The sequence below is a fragment of the Nansenia antarctica genome, assembly GCF_963989245.1.
Source record: "Nansenia antarctica genome assembly, contig: SCAFFOLD_242, whole genome shotgun sequence".
In the NCBI taxonomy this organism is placed as follows: Eukaryota; Metazoa; Chordata; class Actinopteri; order Argentiniformes; family Microstomatidae; genus Nansenia; species Nansenia antarctica.
In genome coordinates this window covers 35,454-55,000 of record NW_027663143.1, presented here as the reverse complement: position 1 = coordinate 55,000, position 19,547 = coordinate 35,454, and the positions used below count along the sequence as shown (strand labels likewise).

The 19,547-nt window shown below is 51.5% G+C and overlaps 1 protein-coding gene across 1 annotated transcript in view; it reads right to left on the bottom strand.

Annotated features, from left to right (window-relative positions):
• fdft1 (farnesyl-diphosphate farnesyltransferase 1) overlaps positions 1-11,582 on the bottom strand; it is a 21,199-nt gene extending 9,617 nt beyond the window's left edge. The window contains 5 exon segments of the mRNA XM_080550962.1: positions 4,926-5,117; positions 6,212-6,340; positions 7,360-7,543; positions 10,062-10,159; positions 11,382-11,582. Coding sequence (XP_080407088.1) covers positions 4,926-5,117; positions 6,212-6,340; positions 7,360-7,543; positions 10,062-10,159; positions 11,382-11,480 — 702 coding nt within the window. The 5' untranslated portion in view covers positions 11,481-11,582.
• Positions 11,583-19,547: the final 7,965 nt, after the last annotated feature.

Here is a 19,547-nt window from a genome sequence, read left to right as displayed (position 1 = left end):
TCAACACCCTCATCACCAACTGTGACATGGTTGTTATACTTAGGTTAGGGCGGGAGGTGTGAATGTTGTGGTTAAGTATATCAAATTGCAGGAAACTAGCACAAATAATTGGGTGGGAGAAAAACACAAAATCTCACTCTCTCAGGTGAGAGAGTAAAGTCAAAATGACATTATCTGACTGCATTGCCCACAGCAATCTAATATTCAATTATAATTATGTTATAAATTGATATGGATCAATTTATACCTCTTATTAGATTATAAATACTCTGGTTGTTATGTTTGCCTTTTGGTTGACAGCAAAAGAGGGACAGAGGAGGATAGAGAGGGAAATGGCACGGGTACTTTTTTGCCAGGCTGCGTGTGACGTGTGACGCTGCACACTGTTGATTGGTCAATGGAAATCGTCATCCCATGTTCATAGATTTCTTCGCTAACCGCCATCTTTAAATACCACATTCGCTCTTGGAAAATGTCACTTACGCACACGCAAAATGGCGCCGGTTGGGTGGCGGCCAGTGAAACAGCTCAGTCTTACTTCTACTTTTTAGCCCTTTTTTTAGCCCTTTTCAACCTTTTTATTTCAAACTTTTATCTTTTATCTTTTAACCGGAGTGCTCAATATGTGCCTGATAAACGGAGGAATGCGGGTGTATTCCAGAGAGGAGCTCATTGCCTTTAGGAGTCGAGCCGCCGCCGCCCCCCCTACAGGAGTGCCCAGCGAAATAAGGACACGCAGACGGGGAACTAGGGCTGGCGCGTACGTGAGGGCGAGGAGAGACAGACAAGCAAATAGGACCTGCCTGCCGTCTGTTCTTATGGGGAACGTAAGGTCGCTGGTCAACAAGGCTGATGAGCTCTCTGCTCTGATGAAGGGACAGGGGGAATATGGGAAATGCAGCCTGCTATTCCTGACGGAATCCTGGCTGAATCCTGGTATACCAGACGGGGCGATGGAACAAGATGGTTTCACAATGGTCCGCGCGGACAGAACGAGAAACAGCGGTAAGATAAAAGGAGGCGGGATCGCTGTGTTTGTTAATTCCAAATGGTGCAAGCCAGGTCATATCACTATCAAAGAGCAAGTCTGCACTCCAGACATAGAACTGTTGGCGCTAGGTTTGAGGCCAGATCTCTGTCCGAGAGAGTTTTCACATGTTGTGGCTGTGACTAGTTACATTCCACCAAGCGCGAACCCGGCGCGCGCAAATGACGTCATCCATTCCTGTATCGCGGGGATACAGACCGCTCACCCAAACGCATTTATCATTGTGAATGGGGACTTCAACCATGTAAATATGGAAAAGACATTGACGGATTTTACCCAGTATGTCACATGTAAAACAAGGGAGAACAAAATACTAGACAAACTATATGCCAATGTGAAGGGAGCCTACACATCCACTGCCCTCCCGCCACTAGGGGCATCCGATCACAATATGGTCTGGATGGAACCAACATACACCCCTATCATAAAAAGGCTGCCTATCACCACCAGGACTGTCCAGCAATGGTCAGAAGACGTGGAGGAGGAGCTGAGGGCGTGTTTTGAAACAACCGACTGGGGGATGTTCCAGAGAGTCCACGGGGAGGACATAGATGGTCTGCTAGACTGTGTCACAGACTATATCAAGTTCTGCGAGGAGAGCATCGTCCCCATTAAAAAGGTACGGTGCTTTCCTAACAACAAGCCGTGGATAAATGGGAACATCAAGAACCTTCTGAAAAGGAAGAGGAGGCTGTTTAAGGCAGGGGACACTGAGGGAGCCAGGGCCACTCAGAAGGAGGTGAAGAAGGAGCTGAGAGCAGCCAAAGAGGAATACAGGAGGAAATTGGAGGGCGGGCTAGAGGCCCACAGCTCCAAGGAGGTGTGGAAGGGCTTCAAGAAGATCACGGGCCACAAGCAGCCACATCCTGTGGTGGAGGGGACCCGAGAGCAGGCAGATGACCTGAACTGCTTCTTTAACAGGTTTGACCAACCATCCCCCGGCCACCCCCCACAGCCCCCGACCCTGTCACAGCCCCCGACCCTGTCACAGCCCCCGACCCAGCCCCCGACCCCGACCCAGCCCCCGACCCTGTCACAGCCCCCGACCCAGCCCCCGACCCTGTCACAGCCCCCGACCCAGCCCCCGACCCTGTCACAGCCCCCGACCCAGCCCCCGACCCAGCCCCCGACCCAGCCCCCGACCCAGCCCCCGACCCTGTCACAGCCCCCGACCCAGCCCCCGACCCAGCCCCCGACCCAGCCCCCGACCCAGCCCCCGACCCTGTCACCCCCCCCATCCCCCTGTCACCCCCCACAGCCCCCGACCCTCTCCTCCCCTCTCCAATGTACCGCACCCCTGGCAACAGTAGCCCCCCCTCCCCCTGACACCCCAGCAGCACCCCAACAGCAACTGCCTCCCCTTACCAACACCAGGAGCCAGGGAGCATGCTTCACACCTGGAGACACCGGTACTCACAGCTTTATAACATCTGAGCAGGTGAGAAGGCAGCTTTCCAGGGTGAATGTGAACAAGTCCAGAGGTCCAGACAACATCAACCCCAGGGTTCTGAAGGTGTGTGCTGGAGAGCTGGCGGACACATTCCAACATCTCTTCAGTCTATCTCTAAGACTGAGGAGGGTGCCACAGCTCTGGAAGACCTCTTGCATCGTCCCAGTGCCAAAGAAGGGACGGCCCAGCACCCCAAACGACTACAGACCTGTCGCCCTGACACCACAGGTCATGAAGATCCTGGAGAGGCTAGTGCTGCAACACCTTAAGCCCCAGGTGAAGGACTTCCTGGACCCCCGGCAGTTTGCATACCAGGAGAGCATGGGGGTGGAGGACGCCATCATTTACATGCTGCACAGGGCCTACACACACCTGGAGAGGCCACAGAGCATGGTGAGGACCATGTTCTTCGACTTCTCCAGTGCATTTAACACTATCAAGCCATCACTGCTGGCTGACAAACTAGCAGTGATGTGTGTGGAGGACTCCCTGACGGCTTGGATCCACAACTACCTCACAGACAGGCGTCAGTATGTGAGACTGCAGGGCTGTCAGTCTGAGGTGGTGGTGTGCAACACCGGTGCCCCCCAGGGAACTGTTCTGTCACCCTTTCTCTTCACCCTCTATACCTCCGACTTCCAGTTTAGCTCCGACCAGTGCCACCTGCAGAAGTTTTCGGATGACTCCTCTATCGTCGGTTACATCACAGACGACAGGGATGAGGAGTACAGGGCCCTGGTGGAGAGCTTCGTGCAGTGGTGCGACACCAACTACCTTTTGCTTAACACCAGCAAAACAAAGGAGTTGGTGGTGGATTTTAGGAGGAAGAGAAGGACCCCAGCCCCCATCACCATCAAGGGGGTGGAAGTCGAGAGGGTGGACTCCTACAGGTACCTGGGAGTACAAATTAATAACAAACTGGACTGGACTGACAACACCGAGGCTCTTCTCAGGAAAGGGCAGAGCAGACTGTTTTTCCTGAGAAGGCTGAGGTCTTTCGGTGTCTGCAACAAGCTGCTGCAAATGTTTTACCAGTCGGTGGTTGCCAGCGTTCTGTTCTTCGCCGTGGCCTGCTGGGGTGGAAACATCTGTGCCAGGGATGCTGCGAAGCTAAACAAACTGGTGAAGAAGGCCAGCTCTGTGGTGGGGACCGGGCTGGACAGCCTAGAGGTGGTGGCAGAACAGAGGATGGGGAAAAAACTGGCGGCCATGCTGGCCAATCCCTCCCACCCGATGTACTGCGAGCTGGCAGGGATGAGGAGCAAGTTCAGCCACAGATTTGTTCTCCCCCGTCAAAGTACAAAAAGATTTGGACAGTCCTTTATTCCAGCTGCACTCCGACTCTACAACCAGGCCCTGCAGGGTGGGGGAGACCTGGAGATGGAACTTTTGGAACTTTTTACTTATTGAGCCTGCACTGTTTTATGTTTTTTATTGAATGTTTTTCTGTTTTCTGTACTGAATGTTTTCTGCCCTAACTGAGCTGTTTGACAACAAAATTTCCCCATTGGGGACAATAAAGGTTTTCAATCAATCAATCAATCAATCAATCAATCAAACTGTTTCTGTAATAGCTTATTAATAAAGATTCAAAAAATTATGCTGACCATCGTATTATCTTAGTTTAATGTCATTTCAATGCATCATAGAACTTTTATTTACAACAAGCATAACACAAAAATCGCTATTCTGGCGATGTGCTGTGCCTATGGTGTTCCTCAGTCCAGCGGCAGTCAAATGCCGGTAGATTCGTGTCTTGTTCTCTCAGCACCGCTTCCTGGTTGACGACTCCCGTTGACAGCAGGGGGAGAGAAAAGTTTTACGAAGGAATTCGCTCCGCGCTGTGTCGACCGTGATAAGAGTGTCGTATCGACACCATTCAAATGGTTTTGGATTCCCTGTCCTCTCCTCTATTCGGACACGTTTGAATTGTTATCCTAACCCACGGTAAATCACAGTTATTAACCCGCAAAGGGTGCCTCCGGGCACCGTGTTTGTCCGTGAATAACACCGGCTATGAAGGTGGTAAAAAGACAAGACTATGCTGGATAACTCCACCATCGGTATACAGTAATTTTGAGCCCTGAACCACCGCGCTGACACCCCGAGAAGTGAACCGGGAGTAAACTCAATGAACCAGGAGTTCAACATGCGTCAAGTGCCTAACTCCTGTTTCCGTAGCGTGAGGCGGCTTAATGTACAAGTTAGTACACTCCCTGGACATGACGCTGGTATGTCGCAGGGTCTTACCCCCTGGGGGGGGTCCATGCCACCCCCCCAAGGCAGCAAACCTAAGGGAAACACTGCACACACACCCACCCCCACCCCACCACACACCCCCACACACACACACCCACACACCCCCACCCACACGACCACACCCACACACCCCCACACACACCCCCACACACCCCCACACACACACACCTCTTGTGGCCAGAATGCGCGGCCCTGCTGCGTGTCCTCCAGGTAGTCTCTGATGATGTTGGTCTTCTGGAGGAACAGACCCATGGAGTTGGCCAGCTCCGTGTCGCGGCCCACCTCAGGGGCCTCCAGCTGGGAGGCGGAGAACAGCTGCGACAGCCCCACCCCCACCAGCCCCGCTACATAGTGGCAGTACTGCAACACAGGACAGGACAGGTCAGGGTTAGGGTTAGGGTTAGGGTTAGGGTTAGGGTTAGGGTTAGGGTTAGGGTTAGGGTTAGGGTTAGGGTTAGGGTTAGGGTTAGGGTCAGGGTTAGGGTCAGGGTTAGGGTCAGGGTCAGGGTTAGGGTCAGGGTTAGGGTCAGGACAGGGTCAGGGTTAGGGTCAGGGTTAGGGTTAGGGTCAGGGTTAGGGTTAGGGTCAGGGTCAGGGTCAGGGCCAGGGTTAGGGTTAGGGTTAGGGTAGGGTAGGACAGGACAGGACAGGACAGGACAGGTCAGGGTCAGGGTTAGGGTCAGGACAGGGTCAGGGTTAGGGTTAGGGTCAGGGTTAGGACAGGGTCAGGGTCAGGGTTAGGGTCACGGTTAGGGTCAGGGTCAGGGTTAGGGTTAGGGTCAGGGTTAGGACAGGGTTAGGACAGGGTCAGGACAGGACAGGACAGGTCAGGGTTAGGGTTAGGGTGCAGGGTCTCCTGCAAATGTTGCAGCTCAAAGTGCAAATCATTATATAACCATCATTTAATTATTTAAAGGCAATATTAAAAAGATGGGTTTTTAGTCTTGACTTGAACATATGTGCTGAGGTTGCATCCCTAATGTAAACTGGCAGTGAGACACAATCTGGAGCATAAAATGAGAATGCAGCCTCACCAAATCTCTTCTTTTGTACATGTGGTACACAGAGAAAACCAGCGTCAGAAGACCTGAGAGCTCTATTGGGCTGATATGCTAGGAGAAGACCTGAGAGCTCTATTTGGCTGATATGCTAGCAGAAGGCCTGAGAGCTCTATTGGGCTGATATGCTAGCAGAAGACCTGAGAGCTCTATTTGGCTGATATGCTAGCAGAAGGCCTGAGAGCTCTATTGGGCTGATATGCTAGCAGAAGACCTGAGAGCTCTATTGGGCTGATATGCTAGCAGAAGACCTGAGAGCTCTATTGGGCTGATATGCTAGCAGAAGACCTGAGAGCTCTATTGGGCTGATAGCAGAAGGTGTGAACATATGCTGGTGCTGTGCCAGTGAGAGCTTTATAAACAAGCAGAGCCCATGGTAACCATGGTAACACTCACCTGGTCCCACTCCTTCATGGAGCCGACCTTCTTCTGCAGGTAGGAGGCCATGCCCTGGCCCATGCGCTGGCAGATGTCTGATATCACCTCCTGATAGGGCTGGCCCAGGCTGCGGAACTCCAGGGAGATCTGGAGGAGGAGAGGAGGAGAGGAGGAGAGGAGAGGTGTGAGGAGGAGAGGAGGAGAGGTGTGAGGAGGAGAGGAGGAGGAGAGGAGAAGAGAGGAGGAGAGGTGTGAGGAGGAGAGGAGGAGAGGAGGAGGAGAGGAGGAGAGGAGGAGAGGAGGAGAGGTGTGAGGAGGAGAGGAGAAGAGGAGAGGAGGAGAGGAGGAGAAGAGGAGAGGAGAGGAGGAGGAGAGGAGAGGAGGAGAGGTGTGAGGAGGAGAGGAGAGGAGGAGAGGAGGAGGAGAGGAGGAGAGGAGGAGAGGAGGAGAGGAGGAGAGGTGTGAGGAGGAGAGGAGAAGAGGAGAGGAGGAGAAGAGGAGAGGAGAGGAGGAGAGGAGGAGGAGAGGAGAGGAGGAGAGGTGTGAGGAGGAGAAGAGAGGAGGAGAGGAGGAGGAGAGGAAAGGAGGAGAAGAGGAGAGGTGTGAGGAGGAGAGGAGGAGAGAAGTGAGGATACAACATGGTGGATTGATGATTCACTTGCTGAGTCAAATGTATCGATTGTAAGTCGCTTTAGAATAAGTCTGTTAAATGACAAACATGTAAATGTACCATGTCACTGTTACGCCAGTGCTACCTAGTGTTTACTGACCGAGGGGGAGTCCTCCAGGACCTGTTAGAGTGGGGTTGGGGTTGGGGTTGGGGTTGGGGTTGGGGTTGGGGTTGGGGTTGGGGTTGGGGTTGGGGTTGGGGTTGGGGTTGGGGTTGGGGTTGGGGTTGGGGTTGGGGTTGGGGTTGGGGTTGGGGTTGGGGTTGGGGTTGGGGTTGGGGTTGGGGTTGGGGTTGGGGTTGGGGTTGGGGTTGGGGTTGGGGTTGGGGTTGGGGTTGGGGTTGGGGTTAGGGTTAGGGTTAGGGTTAGGGTTAGGGTTGGGGTTGGGGTTGGGGTTGGGGTTAGGGTTAGGGTTAGGGTTAGGGTTGGGGTTAGGGTTAGGGTTAGGGTTGGGGTTAGGGTTGGGGTTGGGGTTAGGGTTAGGGAGTGTTTACTGACCGAGGGGAAGTCCTCCAGGACCTGCTTGTCCTTCTCCTGACTCTCAGTGAAGCGCCAGTCGGCCTGGTACAGGAAGGTGTGGAACTGGTTCAGCATGGGGATCTTCTTCTCCAGAGGGATGCTCATGTCATCCTCCACCGTGTCCAGCGCACGCAGCACCAGGTAGAAGATACACACCGCATGTCTGCAGGAGGAGGAGGAGGAGAGAGATCACATGTCTGCAGGAGGAGGAGGAGGAGAGAGATCACATGTCTGCAGGAGGAGGAGGAGGAGAGAGAGATCACATGTCTGCAGGAGGAGGAGGAGGAGGAGGAGGAGGAGGAGGAGGAGGAGGAGAGAGATCACATGTCTGCAGGAGGAGGAGGAGGAGAGAGATCACATGTCTGCAGGAGGAGGAGGAGGAGAGAGATCACATGTCTGCAGGAGGAGGAGGAGGAGAGAGATCACATGTCTGCAGGAGGAGGAGGAGGAGGAGAGAGATCACATGTCTGCAGGAGGAGGAGGAGGAGAGAGATCACATGTCTGCAGGAGGAGGAGAGAGAGATCACATGTCTGCAGGAGGAGGAGGAGGAGGAGGAGGAGGAGAGGGAGATCACATGTCTGCAGGAGGAGGAGGAGGAGAGAGATCACATGTCTGCAGGAGGAGGAGGAGGAGAGAGATCACATGTCTGCAGGAGGAGGAGGAGGAGAGAGATCACATGTCTGCAGGAGGAGGAGGAGGAGAGAGATCACATGTCTGCAGGAGGAGGAGGAGGAGAGAGATCACATGTCTGCAGGAGGAGGAGGAGGAGAGAGATCACATGTCTGCAGGAGGAGGAGAGAGAGATCACATGTCTGCAGGAGGAGGAGGAGAGAGATCACATGTCTGCAGGAGGAGGAGGAGGAGGAGGAGGAGGAGAGAGATCACATGTCTGCAGGAGGAGGAGGAGGAGAGAGATCACATGTCTGCAGGAGGAGGAGAGAGAGATCACATGTCTGCAGGAGGAGGAGGAGAGAGATCACATGTCTGCAGGAGGAGGAGAGAGAGATCACATGTCTGCAGGAGGAGGAGGAGAGAGAGATTTAATATATAATAATATTTAATATTCAATTTATAAGATTGCTTTACAATCTGTCTATGGGTACAGGTAGCAGCGTCTCCTCCATATGTGGCGGCTGCCAATTATTGCAGATATTGAGCAGAATTTTGCCACGGCCTTTGGTTTAGGCTTGGGAATTCCTGCCATCTGCAACCCCCTGACGACTAGTCTGTGGACATTACCAAGGCTTCCAAATATAAACACTAATCATTTACATTCAGGGATGCAAACTGGTGATGGCCCAAAAAGGTGACAAAATAGTTTTTTGCCTGAAAACAAAGAACATTTATGAAAATTGTTGACCTATTTTGAGGTAAAAATGGCTAAAACGGCTAAAAGGTGACAGGTTTGCACCCCTGTACATTTGTACCCAAGCTGTACAATGGCATCTTTGAGTGGATGGTACTTCACAACTTTGGTAAGAAAGGCCTCTTCTAGGCTGTAGTCAAACACGCAACCCACTTCCAAAACGATGACCTCTCTACTGTCCTCATCGACAACAACAACATCTGGTGTATTGGCTGCAACATTTGAAAAATAGTCATATTCATTATTGCACAGGTTGAACATGGTAGTTGAGACACGTGTGTGTTTATAGGTTTTAACAGAGGGTGTATGAGAGCATGTCCTTAACTAGCAAGTCAACAATTCTATCATATACACACACACACACACACACACACACACACACACACACACACACACACACACACACACACACACACACACACACACACACACACACACACACACACACACACACACACACACACACACACACACACACACACACACACACACACACACACACACACACACACACACACACACACACACACACACACACACACACACACACACACAGCTGGTTGGTTTAAGAATAGCCGCAGTGCTGCATCATGGGAAGAGGTTGTGATACAGCAGGTTCGGGTTACCGTAGTAACCCTGGGGGGTTTCCAGCCACACCCAGCTGCTTTCTCATAATGTCAACAATGGGTAAAGTGCATTCTGGGTAAAGTAAATAAAGAAATAAACGTTGTTTATAAAATGACTGAATGTGTTCGTGTCAGACGCGTCAGCGTTGTTATTGTTGGCGACTAGGGGGGTGTTCCATCAACGTCCCGAAAGGAAAATCCAGGCTTAGTTTGATAGGTCTCGCGAGACTTAGGCTGGATTTGTTTGTAGAAATCTCGCGAGATTTATAAAAAAATAAGCCTGGATTGTCCTTCAGCGACGTTGATGGAACACCTCCCTGCTCCCTTGTTTACCTTTCCCTGCTGGGGCCACGCCCCTCACCTAGAGGTTAAAGGTTACACCCTAACTTACCGTAACTCTCCGTCTAGCGCCTGAATAACTTACCGTAACTCTCCGTCTAGCGCTTGAATAACTTACCGTAACTCTCCGTCTAGCGCTTGAATAACTTACCGTAACTCTCCGTCTAGCGCCTGAATAACTTACCGTAACTCTCCGTCTAGCGCTTGAATAACTTACCGTAACTCTCCGTCTAGCGCCTGAATAACTTACCGTAACTCTCCGTCTAGCGCTTGAATAACTTACCGTAACTCTCCGTCTAGCGCTTGAATAACTTACCGTAACTCTCCGTCTAGCGCCTGAATAACTTACCGTAACTCTCCGTCTAGCGCCTGGATCACAGCGGCGAAGCTGCGGCTGGTCTGGTTGAGGTACAGGTAGCAGGTCCGCAGGCTGTCCGTCATGGCGTCCTGGCAGGAGAAACACACAAAGCCGGGGTGTCGGTGAGAGCCGGTGGTCCTCAGAGCCCCCTGCGACCCCCTGTCCCGGCCCCTGTCCCCCCTCCGGCCCCCGGGCAGCAGGCAGCGCGAGGCGGGCCCGGAGCTCCACAGAGAACAGCTGAGAGACTGAGAGAGAGAGCGCTTCAGCACCGAGAGGGAGGCCGGGCACCTGCAGCACGCTGCGGCCATGGGAGGGCAGCTACTAACCCGCCGGGTTACCCTACTCAGCCCTCTACTAACCCTGACCCTACTCAGCCCTCCATGTCATGTCTGCCCTGGTCATCTAACCCTAACAGAACCCTAACAGAACCCTAACCGAACCCTAACAGAACCCTAACAGAACCCTAACAGAACCCTAACAGAACAGAACCCTCTCAGCCAGGTGACTGCGCCGCGCGGGGCAGCTGTAATAACGTGTCGCTGTCAACAAAGGTGAAAGCTGCGGGAGGTCAGAGGGACGTGCGTGTGAACTGTGCGCGGTCTGCTCTCTCTCTCTCTCTCTCTCTCTCTCTCTCTCTCTCTCACTGATCTCTGAGCGTCACCCCGGAAGTAAGTCCGTCCATCTTTGTACGTCGATGGTTTGTAAATCTGCGCATCGTGACGCGCAGTTGAGCAGCTGAGCCCCGCCCACATCACCACCAAGCCCCGCCCACATCACCACCAAAACATCCGCTGTGTTTCCAGTTTACCTGCCGAACATGCGCACAGCATCTCTCTGCTGCAGTGGCTCTCAAAGCTCATTATCAAACACAAATCCCAGCCACCCTCTCCGAGACAACAGCACTCTTAAAAGGCTTTTTATGTCATAGACAGAAAAGCAACATTTAAGTGTACCGACTGCTTAGACACAAACAAAATAGGTTTAATGTGAAATATTGGATGTCCAGATGAGATGGGACTCACAATCGCGCAGCATAGGGAGGCTATTCTATTGTATTGTATTGTATTGTATTGTATTGTATTCTGTTCTATTCTATTCTATCCAGTTAGTGGAACATAAATGAGACCAGACGCACCAGTCCTGCCGGTCTACTCAGATCCTCCCATAGTCCAGTTAGGGTTAGATGACATGTTACATGAACATTAACAGTTAGGGTTAGATGACATGTTACATGAACATTAACAGTTAGGGTTAGATGACATGTTACATTAACAGTTAGGGTTAGATGACATTAATATCTCAGATACTCACATAGTCCAGTTTGGGCATGACAGAGCGACAGCCGCCCATCTTAAACCTGAGCAGGTTGACTATCTCCTCCGGGTGTCCGAGCGACCTGAGGATGTCCATGTTCTGCCTGGGTTAGGGTTAGGGTTACCTGTGAGCTGAGGATGCGGACCTGTTAGAATAAACCCGATAATAAACCTGGCAACATTTGATCCATTCGCGTCGCTGCGATACGGAACTGGACCAAAAAAATCCCTTCAATGACACGAGTCGTGAGATCGACAGAGGCCCGTGATTGGCCAACGAGTCATGGGCTCAGGGCTCAGCGACCAATAGATGACGAGGGCGGCTGGTCCGAGGCCCCGCCCAGCTGTGTTTCACCAGACCGAGGCTTCGGATTGGCTCTTTGTTTCTCAGCGCGAGAGAGAGAAGAGAGACCATCCACGGTCCCAACAGGCTAACCAATGTTAATGATCAACACACTGGCTACTTACAGTATATACTAACCCTATATACATTATATAATAATAATAATAATAATAATAATAATAATAATAATAATAATATACTGGCTACACTACATTATATAATAATAATAATACTAAAAATAATAATAATAATAATAATAACAATAATAATAACAACAAGAATAATAATAATAATATAACAATAATAATAACAATAATAACAACAACAATAATAATAATAATATAATGCCTTTTATTTGTATCACACGTTTCCTTCAAAAGAATCTCCGAATGCTGCAGAGTTTAAAAAACAAAACAAAACAAAAAACAAAAAAACAGCATAAAAACATGATTTTAAGATGGCGTCGCGCTTGTGTTTCTAAGTACATTTGTATGTACTTTTTTATTTTAATACTCATAGGGAACGGCTGTGTAAATAGTACCTACAGCAGACTAGACTTACTAGAAGTTGGTGCGCAAAATGAGAGGACTGTAACAACGGAATTCTTGAAACAACAAAGGATCCCATTCGAAATCGCTAGGTCGCTGGGAGAAAAATGGTTCGCGGTCCCAGCCCTCAAGCGCAAACGTCGGCATCGTGACCGTAAGCAACGCCGAGGACGAAGGGGAGGCCTGCTAGCTAGGCTAAAGAGAAGCCCGGATAAACCTGCTATGCCGAGTATATTCCTATCCAACGTCAGGTCTCTGGCTAACAAGATGGACGAATTGAGACTGCAGGTCGCTACTAACAACACCGTGGGAGATAGCTGTGTGATTATTCTCACGGAGACCTGGCTAAATGACGCCATCTTGGACTCCGCGGTCGGTTTGGAAGGAAGGACTTTACACCGGGCGGACAGGACGCTGCTTAGTGAGAAGACGCGCGGAGGCGGCCTCATTATATCTACGAAGGACAGCTGGTGCTTAAACACAAAAACTGTAAGTAGCCACTGCTCCCCAGACCTGGAATACTTGACTGTTAAATGCCGACCCACATACCTCCCGAGGGAATTCAACACAGTGTACATTACATGTGTTTACATTCTGCCTAACGCGGTTGGTAGCTTAGCATTGGCGCGGGTATATGACGTCATCAGTAGTGGACTGAGCGCGGACCCTCAAGCCGTACACATCATCGCGGGAGATTTCAATCATGCTGACCTGAAGGTAGTACTACCGAAGTTCTATCAGCATGTTAAATGTGCAACAAGAGGAGAAAAAACACTGGATAAGGTATACACCAACATCAAGCTTGCTTACAAGGCTAGACCGCTAGCTCATCTAGGCATGTCTGACCATGTGTCAATCCTCCTGATCCCAGCCTACACTCCCATGAGGAAAAGCGCTCCCATCACCACTAAGACTGTCAGAACCTGGCCAGCAGGGTCCGCTCCACTGCAGATCTGCCTGAATGACACCTCATGGCAGGAATATGAGCATGAGGACCTGGAACAGTTCACGTCGTCGGTTCTGAACCACATAGTGAACTGCACCAACTCAGCCACCGTGGACAAACGGGTCCGGGTCTACCCCAACACGAAGCCGTGGATGACTGGTAAGGTCCAAAAACTGATCAAGGAGAGGGACAACGCCTTCGCAGGGAAGGGCACACTGCTGTACAGCACCACCAGGGCTAACCTAAAGCGCGGCATCCGGGAGGCCAAGGCAGACCACAGAGAGAAGATTGAGGAATGCTTCCTGAGCAACGACTCCAGGCGGGTGTGGCAGGGGGTTCAGCACATGACAAACTTCAGAGCCAACAGGCTCACAGCCGCGGAGGACGACCCCCTGCTGGCGGAAAAGCTGAACTCCTTCTACGCCCGGTTCGACGAGGGGCGAACGGAGGTAACCACAACACAAACACCACTCTCTCCAGCTCTCAGCAGCCTCACCCTCACAGAGCATGAAGTGAGACGCGTGCTGAAGGCGGTGGACCCCAGGAAAGCCTCAGGGCCGGATGGCGTCCTGGGACGGGTGCTGAGGGACTGCGCCGACCAGCTGGCCGGGGTTTTCACCAACATCTTCAACCAGTCCCTGTCCCAGGCCACCATCCCACCCTGCCTGAAAACCTCAACTATCATCCCAGTCCCGAAGAAAAGCACGGTGAGCTGCCTAAACGACTACCGCCTGGTGGCACTCACACCAATCATCATGAAGTGCTTCGAGAAACTAGTCCGGGCCCACATAGTCACACGCCTCCCGCCCAACCTGGATCCATACCAGTTCGCCTACAGAGCCCACAGGTCCACAGAGGACGCCATCGCGACGACTCTCCACTCCACTCTATCCCACCTGGAGAGGGGAAACAGCTACGCGAGACTGCTCTTTGTGGACTTCAGCTCTGCCTTCAACACCATCCTTCCAGACAGGCTAGTGACCAAACTACTAGACCTGGGACTATCACACTCTATGTGCATGGATCAAGGACTTCCTGTCCGACCGCCCCCAGAGGGTGCGGGTGGGCTCCCACACCTCCACAGCCCTCAGACTCAGCACTGGGTCCCCCCAGGGCTGCGTGCTAAGCCCCGTCCTCTACAACCTCTACACCTACGACTTCACCCCCGTCCACCCCAGCAACTCCATCGTAAAGTTTGCAGACGACACCACCGTGGTGGGCTGCATCTCGGGGGGGGGGGACGAGGCGGTGTACAGGGATGAGATAGAGCAGCTGAGCAAGCTGTGCAAGGTTAACAACCTGCTGCTGAACCAGTCAAAGACCCAGGAAATCATTGTGGACTTCAGGAGGAAATAATCTGAGGTCCAGCCCCTGCTCATCGACGGAGAGAGCGTGGAGAGAGTCTCAACCCTCCGATTCCTGGGGGTGCACATACAGGATGACCTGTCCTGGAATAACAACACAGCAGCCATCATCAAGAAGGCACAACAGCGGCTCTTCTTCCTGAGAGTCCTCAGGAAAGACCACATCGGACAGGAGATGCTGCTGACCTTCTACCGCTGCGCAGTGGAGAGCATCTTCACCTACTGCATCTGCAACTGGTTCTCCAGCTGCACAGCCGCAGAGCGGAATGCGCCACAGAGAGTCGTGAGATCGGCCCAGAAGATCACCGGCGCCCACCTCCCCTCTCTGGAAGAGCTGTACAACACACACTGCCTCAGGAAGGCCTCCAAGATCTCCAGAGACCCATCCCACCCTGGGTACGAACACTTTGCTCGGCTGCCCTCGAACAGGCGGTTCAGGACCATGTTCGCAAGGACAAACAGACTGAAGCTCAGCTTCTACCCCAGGGCCATTCAGGCCCTGAACACAGCAAAGACCTAGGTTCTGGGCCCTGGACAGTCTGGACGGATTGATGGCAGCTGCTGGATTGAAATCAGGTGTAGTGCTGAGGCACAAATGTGTACATTTCAAGCCTGCAAACTGCGACACTTTAAATGAATGTGCAATATGACAACCCTAGGGTACATAAGGTTCAGAGAATAGGAAATGTTAGAATAGGTATAGCATAGCATAGAGTACAGCACAGTGTTTTATTTGTATAGTATAGTGGATAGTGTACATAGCCTTTATTTATGTAAACCAGCTCCTTTCCCTTCTTGTTTTTTTAGTTTTTTTCTTTCCTAGCACCAGGGGAGCCACCCCTCCCAAATTTCGTTGTTTGGTACCTGTACTATATCAATGACAATAAAGACCATTCATTCACTCATTCATTCATTCATTCATTCATTCATTCATTCATAATAAGTCAAAAACATAATTAAAAAACACAAAATAAATCACAAGAATGAACACAGGTTTAGCAGTCAAAGGCCCATCTGAATAAAAAGGTGTTCCGGCCTTGTTCTACCATATGCATCAGTTTGAGTGTTTAATTATAATATTTAACCTTTGTTAAGTATGTTTGTCATATACAACCTATCCACCACTTCTAGATTAACTGCACTATAATAGGTTTCATGTTGCTTGATTTAATTGAAGCTCGTATTAAAAATAATCATAAGCTCTTACAGATGTTATATCAACATTAGGGTTATTGAGGTGATTCATTCAACGAATAAGACAGTGTGCTGTTCATTTCCTAGTGAGAGGGTTAGGGTTAAGGGTTTCACACTCACAGCTTATGGAGGAGATCTGGGGCAGGTCACTGAAGCTAAGCTGCTAATCTGCTAAGTAGAATTCAGATCAGTGAAGCACAACACCAGAACTCTCTCTCCTTCTCTCCCTCTCTCCTCTCTCCCTCTCTCCCTCTCTCCTCTCCCACTCTCTCCTCTCTCCTCTCTCACTCTCTCCCTCTCTCCTCTCTCCTCTCTCACTCTCTCCTCTCTCCTCTCTCACTCTCTCCTCTCTCCTCTCTCACTCTCTCCCTCTCTCCTCTCTCACTCTCTCCTCTCTCCTCTCTCCTCTCTCACTCTCTCCTCTCTCCTCTCTCACTCTCTCCTCTCTCCTCTCTCCCTCTCTCACTCTCTCCTCTCTCCCTCTCTCCTCTCTCACTCTCTCCTCTCTCCCTCTCTCACTCTCTCCTCTCTCCTCTCTCACTCTCTCCCTCTCTCCTCTCTCCCTCTCTCCTCTCTCCTCTCTCACTCTCTCCTCTCTCCCTCTCTCCTCTCTCACTCTCTCCTCTCTCCTCTCTCCCTCTCTCCTCTCTCCCTCTCTCCTCTCTCACTCTCTCCTCTCTCACTCTCTCCTCTCTCCCTCTCTCCTCTCTCACTCTCTCCTCTCTCCTCTCTCCCTCTCTCTCTCTCCCTCTCTCCTCTCTCCTCTCTCCCTCTCTCCTCTCTCACTCTCTCCTCTCTCCCTCTCTCCTCTCTCACTCTCTCCTCTCTCCCTCTCTCCCTCTGTCCTCTCTCACTCTCTCCCTCTCTCCTCTCTCCTCTCTCCCTCTCTCCTCTCTCCCTCTCTCCTCTCTCCCTCTCTCCCTCTCTCCTCTCTCCGTCTCTCTCTCTCCTCTCTCACTCTCTCCCTCTCTCCTCTCAACTCTCTCCTCTCTACCTCTCTCCTCTCTCACTCTCTCCTCTCTCACTCTCTCACTCTCTCCTCTCTCACTCTCTCCTCTCTCCCTCTCCCTCTCTCACTCTCTCCTCTCTACCTCTCTCCCTCTCTCCTCTCTCACTCTCTCCTCTCAACCACTCACTCTCACCTCTCTCTCTCTCTCTCCTCTCTCACTCTCTATCCCTCTCACTCTCTACCTCTCTCACTCTCTCACTCTCAACCCCTCACACTCTCAACCTCTCTCCCTCTCTCACTCTCTCCTCTCTCTCTCTCCCTCTCTCCCTCTCTACCTCTCACACTCAACCCCTCTCACTCTCTACCTCTCTCACTCTCCACCTCTCTCACTCTCTACCCCTCTCACTCTCTACCCCTCTCACTCTCTACCCCTCTCACTCTCTACCCTCTCACTCTCTCCTCTCTACTCTCTCACTCTCTCCTCTCTACCTCTCTCCTCTCTCACTCTCTCCTCTCTCACTCTCTCCTCTCTCACTCTCTACCTCTCTCACCTCTACCTCTCTCCCTCTCTCCTCTCTCACTCTCTACCTCTCTCACTCTCTACCTCTCTCACTCTCTCCTCTCTACCTCTCTCACTCTCTACCCTCTCACTCTCTACCCCTCTCACTCTCTCCTCTCTACCTCTCTCACTCTCTACCCCTCTCACTCTCTAACCCCTCTCACTCTCTACCTCTCTCACTCTCAACCTCTCTCACTCTCTACCTCTCTCACTCTCTACCCCTCTCACTCTCTACCTCTCACCTCTCTCACTCTCTCCTCTCTACCTCTCTCACTCTCTCTCCTCTCTCACTCTCTACCTCTCTCACTCTCTACCTCTCTCACTCTCTACCTCCTCTCACTCTCTACCTCTCTCACTCTCTACCCCTCTCACTCTCTACCTCTCTACCTCTCTCACTCTCTCCTCTCTACCTCTCTCACTCTCTCTCCTCTCTCACTCTCTACCTCTCTCACTCTCTACCTCTCTCACTCTCTACCCCTCTCACTCTCTACCTCTCTCACTCTCTACCTCTCTCACTCTCTACCCCTCTCACTCTCTACCTCTCTCACTCTCTACCTCTCTCACTCTCTACCCCTCTCACTCTCTACCTCTCTCACTCTCAACCTCTCTCACTCTCAACCTCTCTACCTCTCACTCTCTCCTCTCTACCTCTCTCACTCTCTAACCTCTCTCACTCTCTACCTCTCTCACTCTCTACCTCTCTCACTCTCTACCTCTCTCACTCTCTACCTCTCTCACTCTCTCCTCTCTCCTCTCTCACTCTCTACCCCTCTCACTCTCTACCTCTCTCACTCTCTACCTCTCTCACTCTCTACCTCTCTCACTCTCTACCTCTCTACCTCTCTCACTCTCTACCTCTCTCACTCTCTCCTCTCTACCCCTCTCACTCTCTACCTCTCTCACTCTCTACCTCTCTCACTCTCTACCTCTCTCACTCTCTACCCTCTCACTATCTACCCCTCTCACTCTCTCCTCTCTACCTCTCTCACTCTCTCCCTCTCTACCTCTCTACCTCTCTCACTCTCACCTCTCTCACTCTCTACCTCTCTCACTCTCTCCTCTCTACCTCTCTACCCCTCTCACTCTCTACCTCTCTCACTCTCTACCCTCTCACTCTCTACCTCTCTCACTCTCTCCTCTCTACCTCTCTACCTCTCTCACTCTCTACCCTCTCACTCTCTACCTCTCTCACTCTCTCCTCTCTCACTCTCTACCTCTCTCACTCTCTCCTCTCTACCTCTCTCACTCTCTCCTCTCTACCTCTCTACCTCTCTCACTCTCTCCTCTCTCACTCTCTACCTCTCTCACTCTCTCCTCTCTACCTCTCTACCCCTCTCACTCTCTCCTCTCTACCTCTCTCCTCTCTACCTCTCTCACTCTCTACCTCTCTCACTCTCTACCTCTCTCACTCTCTACCTCTCTCACTCTCTCCTCTCTACCTCTCTCACTCTCTACCCCTCTCACTCTCTACCTCTCTCACTCTCTACCCCTCTCACTCTCTACCTCTCTCACTCTCTACCTCTCTCACTCTACCTCTCTCACTCTCTATCCCTCTCACTATCTACCTCTCTCACTCTCTACCTCTCTCACTCTCTACCTCTCACTCTCTCCTCTCACTCTCTACCTCTCTCACTCTCTACCCCTCTCACTCTCTACCTCTCTCACTCTCTATCCCTCTCACTCTCTACCTCTCTCACTCTCTCCTCTCACTCTCTACCTCTCTCACTCTCTACCCCTCTCTACCTCTCTCACTCTCTCCTCTCTCCCTCTCTTTCTCTTCTCTCTCTACCTCTCTCACTCTCTACCTCTCTCACTCTCTACCTCTCTCACTCTCTACCTCTCTCACTCTCTACCTCTCTCACTCTCTACCCCTCTCACTCTCTACCTCTCTCACTCTCTCCTCTCTACCTCTCTACCTCTCTCACTCTCTACCTCTCTCACTCTCTACCCCTCTCACTCTCTACCTCTCTCACTCTCTATACCTCTCTCACTCTCTACCTCTCTACCCCTCTCACTCTCTACCTCTCTCACTCTCTACCTCTCTCACTCTCTACCTCTCTCACTCTCTCACTCTCTACCTCTCTACCCTCTCACTCTCTACCTCTCTCACTCTCTACCTCTCTCACTCTCTACCTCTCTCACTCTCTACCTCTCTCACTCTCTACCTCTCTCACTCTCTACCTCTCTCACTCTCTACCTCTCTCACTCTCTACCTCTCTCACTCTCTCCTCTCTACCTCTCTCACTCTCTACCTCTCTCAC